Source organism: Neophocaena asiaeorientalis, unplaced genomic scaffold (genome assembly GCF_003031525.2).
Source record: "Neophocaena asiaeorientalis asiaeorientalis breed wild unplaced genomic scaffold, Neophocaena_asiaeorientalis_V1.1 scaffold131, whole genome shotgun sequence".
NCBI lineage: Eukaryota > Metazoa > Chordata > Mammalia > Artiodactyla > Phocoenidae > Neophocaena > Neophocaena asiaeorientalis.
This window is the reverse complement of record NW_020173201.1, coordinates 691404-697959: the sequence shown is the minus strand read 5'-3', so window position 1 is coordinate 697959 and position 6556 is coordinate 691404. Positions and strand designations below refer to the sequence as shown.

Sequence of the window (6556 nt, the reverse complement as noted above, 5' to 3'; positions counted from 1 at the left end):
CCAGGTTGCGTCAAAGAAAGTTCTTTCTACACACCAAGTTGTTTGAGGGAGTGGGCAGAGCCAGATAGTATTGAGACATCCTGGATGTTGTTTCCATTCTGCTTTATGTTCTTTTGTTCCTGTCAACCAAGCTTGTTTACCTTGCTCCGGAATTTGGAGAAGAAATTACAGCTGGAAAATATATGAAAGAGTTTTTAAACTTACAGATTCTTCTGACTTTAGAATCAGTTGTTATATTACCAAGAACAGATAAATGCAGATGTTGGACCATGTCAAAAATCTTGTCAAGAGAGTGGATTGTTTCACACAGAAACGAGATGTGGCTTCTAATTCTGGTGGCGCATTTGTTCCAGAGAAATGTGAATTCAGGACATATGCCAACTAAAGCTGTGGACCCGGAAGCATTCATGAATGTTGTAAGTTGGGATTTTCCATACTTGGGGGGAAACAAAGTACCTTACATGTTATTGTTTGTCTCTGTGTATTATCTGCATTATATATTATATTTATATGTGGTGGTGATTTCTGCTAGTAGAACATAGTTGTAAATTAACATATTGTACTGGAAAGAACACTAAGTTGGGTGTGGGTAAACATGGGTTCATCTTCAACAATTTCAGTAAACTTAGGCAAATGACTTAATCACTTTGAGCTTCAAACACAGTTTAACTTTTTCTTGGATTCTTAGGCTCATTCCAGGAGCAGTTAAATCATTGCAGTATCTTGGGTCAAGCTCAGACCCATGATTATTTCCATGTTGTCTGTGCTTTCTGTTCTTTTTCTACTTCTTCCAACATTAGAAAGATGTTAGGCCTCCTTTCATACTCTCAGGACAGTCACTTCTAGTAACACCCTGTGCCACCCTATTTAATCCTGGTTTGAGCTGGTAACTCTGTGGTCTAGAAGTAAAAGGACCCCTATGAATGCTAGAGAGGTCCTCCTATGAGTAAACTTCATGAAGTGAAATTTCTAGGTATCTCAGAGAATACTTTTTGGCTTACTTTCACAATCTTAGTTGAATTTTAACAATGTCCACCATATAGTCATATTTATCCCATAGCAGACATTGTGATGAAAGCTGTAGAGATACTGTTTGATTTTATCTCTCTCTCTTTTTTTTTTGATCATCTCAATAGGTCAGAAAAAGCTTTTGATTTTATCTTCACTGCCCTATTCCATAGATAGGACCATACTCATTTTTCCAATCAAGGAACTGAGATTAAAGAGGTTAAACAACTCAAATCAGGCCACACCCCTGGTAGGTGGTAGAGCTAGAATTTAAATCCGGGTCTGCCAGAACACAAAGCTCATAATTGTGACAACTATGCAATAAACGCTCCCAGGGAAGGAGAGGCTACTTCCAGCTGGGTGAGGTGATTGTGTGTAATGTTCATGCTCTATACGTGTATCATAGATTTAACATGCTTTTATACAGATTTAAGACCTTGTTTACAGAAGCCTCCTTGAATGAATTCTAAAACTCTGACAGGCTATAGAAATATCCTGAATCTACATGAATGCCAAATATCAGGTTTCTTTTGACCATTCCAACTATTGACTGTCTTTTGATGGTTTGTCCAGATAGTTAGCAAATTGGTGTGGATCCTTAAGGGCCATCCGTCCGGCCCTGAGAAGTTCCCATACAAATTCCTCTAGGTCGTTAAGTGAAGGGGATCTCTTTAGGTGTAGGTACAGCCAATCTCCCTGGGCCTCACCCACTGGGTGTGGCCAGCACCTACACACTGTTTGGGCTTCAGGAGCTCTAAGACTAAAATCCAATGAATTGGACTCTGCTATTTAGCAGTCATACATGGAGAGGCAAAGTAAGATAGAAAATTCTTGTAATCTCTCATATAAATTAAATGAAGTAGAATAAAAAGTGCTTCAGAGTCTGAATGGGTTTGACTCTGAGTACTAATATATATGGATATAATTTATTCTGTATTTTGGTATACAACTGTCCTCATTCAGGTATTTTTCTAGCTAGTGTTAGTTGAGCACCTATTTGGCCCTGATACTGTGTTATGCACTGAGGTTACAGAGATCTAAGTGCCCTGATTTCATGGAGTTTACAATCCAGCAGAGAAGACAGACACTCAATTCCTAATCACTCAAAAGAGAAGTGAAATCAAAGAAGAAAACATAAAATAGGGGGACTTAGGGAATTTAGGAAAGTTTTTCTGAAGAAAGGTTTCTTAACCTGAATTCTGAAAGGTGAATAGGAGTTACTTGAAAGGGAGGGTGGGGGTGATTTTTAATTATAGTAGCAGCTAATGCTCCTTGAGTCCCTACTATGTGCCAGCCAATCTTGTTAGTGTCATATGTGCATTATCTTTTTACAGTATAAACCACTGGTATACCTACTTTACAGACGAATAAACTGAGGAATAGGGACAAGTTAACTAAATTTCCTAAGATCACACAGTTAATTTATGCATTAGTGTGAGAGCCAGGATTTAAAAACCCAAGCAGTGGGACCCCAGGGCCTTTCTCTTAACTATTATGCCCTTTTGTCTTGTATACTACACTGGGCATTTAGCTTTCTCCTCCTTTGTTCCTTTAAAAGCAGCAGCTAATAGAAATAATTCCCTCCTTCTCTAAGTAACTACAGTAGGCAGAAACTGAGGATACTGAGGAGATCTCAGCAGCTTTATTTATATATATATCTGTGGGATCTTCCCGGACCGGGGCACGAACTCATGTTCCCTGCATTGGCAGGCGGACTCTCACCCACTGTACCACCAGGGAAGACCAGCAGCTTTATATTTTACAAAGAGTTTCTGTATGTAACAACTGTATGGAGTAGGAGTCCTTAACCAGGAGTCTATATATAGGAAACAGGAAATCTGAAACTCCTGAAAGTATATGGTGTGTCCATGTGTATATCCATTTCTATATTTTCCTCAAATTCACTGAGGGATCCTTAACCTAAAAGTGTTAAGAACTACAGTCAACCCTCCATATCCGTGTATGCAGAATTCGCCAATACGGAGGACTGACATACTACCCCATTTTATGTAAGGGACTTGACCATCCTCAGATGTTGGTATCTATGGGGTGTCTTGGAACCAATTCCTCACAGATACTGAGGAATGACTCTACTGCTCTTGAGTCTGTGGTTTTAGAGCTGAAAAGAACCTTAGGGAATACATGGACCAGGGGTTCTCGTAAGCTGTCCTGTCCCACTGGCTGCACTGGAATTCCCTGATTCCCAACCCGAAGTGGGCCCAGGAATATTTATGTTTAAGTGTCTCAGATGTTTCTGACACACCCAGGTTTTGGAATCAGTGTTCTTTTCCAGTGGTTCTCAAATATTAGAGTGCATCAGAATTTTCTAAGGAGCTTGTTAAGACACAAATTGCTGGGCCCCAGCCCCAGAGTTCCCAATTCAATAGGTTTGAGTGGAGACTGACCATTCGCTATTGTTACCAAGTGCCCAAGTGATGCTAAGCTCTCGGTCCAGAGCCCACATTAAGAACTACCCTTCTAGTTCAATCTCTACGTTAAAGATAAAGAAAATGAGCACTGGAGAGGGTTTGCTAATTTTTTTTACAATAACATAATTAGCTGGTGAAAAGCAAGGAATTACCTTATAATCATTGAGAACATAACCATACAGAACTGAACTCAAAAAAAAAATTGTGTTTTTTCCATAGAGTGAAATCATCCAACATAAAGGTTATCCCTGTGAGGAGTATGAAGTTGCAACAGAAGATGGGTATATCCTTTCTGTTAACAGGATTCCTCAGGGCCTAGTGCAACTTAAGAAGACAGGTATGGTTCACCCTACGTTACCCCAGCATAGCAATCCTTCCTACATTAAACACCTCCTTGTGATTTGAGTGTGTAGAGGGAGCCTGGGCTCTTGGTACAGACTGGGCCCATTGTTCCAGCCAAAAGATGCCTTCAGCTACATCACCGTCCCCATCACCACTGCCCTATCCCCAATTATTTCAAATAAACATAGTGTTTGCTTTTCAAAAAACACCTCCAAGAAAAGTTCATTTCTTGATCCCTTCTAGTATTTAATTCATTCCCCAAACCCCTCCAATATAGATATTCTAGAATATCCACTGATGATCTCTTAAGCAGATGACGCCAACCCTTGCTCATGAAGAATGCAGACTCTGCCCTGGCATCTGACGCCCACCCTAGCACACTCTATATTCCCCATCCAGACAGCCCTTTGAATATTTAAGACATTGCCCAGCTTTTCACTAAAGTCTTTTAAAGAATTGGGCACTATGTGTACATTAAACATTTTTGGTACGTGTTTCCATATAATCCTTTTTTTCTCCTGTATGGGATTTTTGGCTATTGTTGGCTTTTAAGAAATTCACCTTCATTACTATTAAAGTGTAATAGTACACTATGGCCCATCCTTCATCTCTATTTGGCTCTATTCCTTTTAATACTCTAGCTCTATGTTTATAGCAGAAACTACATTATCTGTCATGTGTACAGATAATGTAATTCTTTATTGCTTTCTTTCTGTATGCCAGGTACAGGGCTAAGTGCTTTATTTGTGCTAGTCTCATATAAGTTTCACAATAATACTGAGAAACTGCCCCTCACAGAAGTTAAGTAACTTGCCCAGAGAGTCTTTGCTAGTCCTTGCTAGTATGCTGCAAAATCGGCGCTCAAATTAAGATTTGTCAGCCAGTGTAGCCCATGCTCTTACCTAGGACCAGAAAATGCTGGGTGAATGCTATTGGGCTTTGGTATAAATAAGCTGCAGGGTTCTATTTTATTCCAATTTATATTTGTGCAGCTTTTTGAAAACCAGCTATTTTTACACCAGCTGAACAGCCATGCCTTATATATGTCCAGCATGCTCTTATCTCAGTGCCTTTGAACTTGCAGTTCTCCTTCTGCACCACTGTTTCATCAGATATCCACGCAGTTTGCCTTGGCCCCTCTTTCAGGCCTTCTCTTTCCCATTCTTCCTTCGACCACCCTATTCAAAATTGTAAGCCCTTTCCAGCTACTGAAATTTAGCCCCTAATCCTGCTTAATTTTCCTTATAGCACCACTGATATGATAGATATTTGCTTGTTTGTTTATTATCTGTCTCTCCCAACCAGAATGTAAACTCAGAAGGCACAGAAAATTTATCGATTTTGTTCAAGGCTATAAAAAGTACCTAAAAGAGTGCCAAGCACATGGCAGGTGCCAATAAATATATGTGGAATGAATGAATGAATTTTATATAAATACATGTATAGCCTGGAGACACAGAGAGAACTTTTTCACTAAGCTCCACAAATCGGAAGACTGTGGCAGTTCATAAGCTTAGGGGTCACCTGCAGCGCCTATTCATGGAAGGAGTTTTGTTTTCTCACGTCCTCTTTATTTAGACTGTTCACTCATTGCCCAGGCGATTGGAGTTCAAGGTATCGGCCTTTAAGGTCCAGTCGGTGCCGAATACTCCCCTCTAGTGTCTGATGTTGTTCTTGCAGCACCCGTTGGCCTCTTTAAGGAAGAAATCTCCCAGCCATGAAGAAAAAAAGATTTCTAACCGTCTCTTCAAAAAGAGGGCCAATGTTTTCTTTTTTTGTGTCATCTTTGTCTGGTTTTGGTTTCAAGGTGATGGGGGCCTCGTAGAATGAGTGTAGTAGTGTTCCTCCCTCTGCAATATTTTGGAAGAGGTTGAGAAGGATGGGTGTTATCTCTTCTCTAAATGTTTGATAGAATTCGCCTGTGAAGCCATCTGGTCCTGGGCTTTTGTTTGTTGGAAGATTTTTAATCACAGTTTCAATTTCAGTGCTGGTGATTGGTCTGTTTATATTTTCTATTTCTTCCTGGTTCAGTCTTGGAAAGTTGTGCTTTTCTAAGAATTTGTCCATTTCTTCCAGGTTGTCCATTTTATTGGCATAGAGTTGCTTGTAGTAATCTCTCATGATCCTTTGTATTTCTGCAGTGTCAGTTGTTACTTCTCCTTTTTCATTTCTAATTCTGTTGATTTGAGTCTTCTCCCTTTTTTTCTTGATGAATCTGGCTAATGGTTTATCAATTTTGTTTATCTTCTCAAAGAACCAGCTTTTAGTTTTACTGATCTTTGCTATCATTTCCTTCATTTCTTTTTCATTTATTTCTGAACTGATTTTTATTATTTCTTTTCTTCTGCTGACTTTGGGGTTTTTTTTTTTTTTTTGCTCTTCTTTCTCCAATTGCTTTAGGTATAAGGTTAGGTTGTTTATTTGAGATTTTTCTTGTTTCTTGAGGTAGGATTGTATTGCTATAAACTTCCCTCTTAGAACTGCCTTTGCTACATTCCATAGGTTTTGGGTCGTCGTGTTTCCATTGTCATCTGTTTCTAGGTATTTTTTGATTTCCTCTTTGATTTCTTCAGTGATCTCTTGGTTATTTAGTAGCATAATTTTTAGCCTCCATGTATTTGTATTTTTTACAGTTTTTTTTCCTGTAATTGATAGCTGCTGTCATAGTATTGTGGTTGGAAAAAATGTTTGATACAATTTGAATTTTCTTAAATTTACCAAGGCTTGATTTGTGACCCAAGATATGATCTATCCTGGAGAATGTTCCATGAGCACTT

The 6556-nt window shown here is 39.1% G+C and overlaps 1 protein-coding gene across 1 annotated transcript in view; it reads left to right on the top strand.

Moving 5' to 3' along the window:
- Positions 1-269: 269 nt before the first annotated feature.
- The window catches only part of LOC112399584 (lipase member M), a 20431-nt gene continuing 14144 nt past the window's right edge, over positions 270-6556 (top strand). Inside the window, exons 1-2 of the mRNA XM_024744831.1 lie at positions 270-416; positions 3657-3774. Coding sequence (XP_024600599.1) covers positions 270-416; positions 3657-3774 — 265 coding nt within the window. The remainder of the gene's footprint in view (positions 417-3656; positions 3775-6556) is intronic.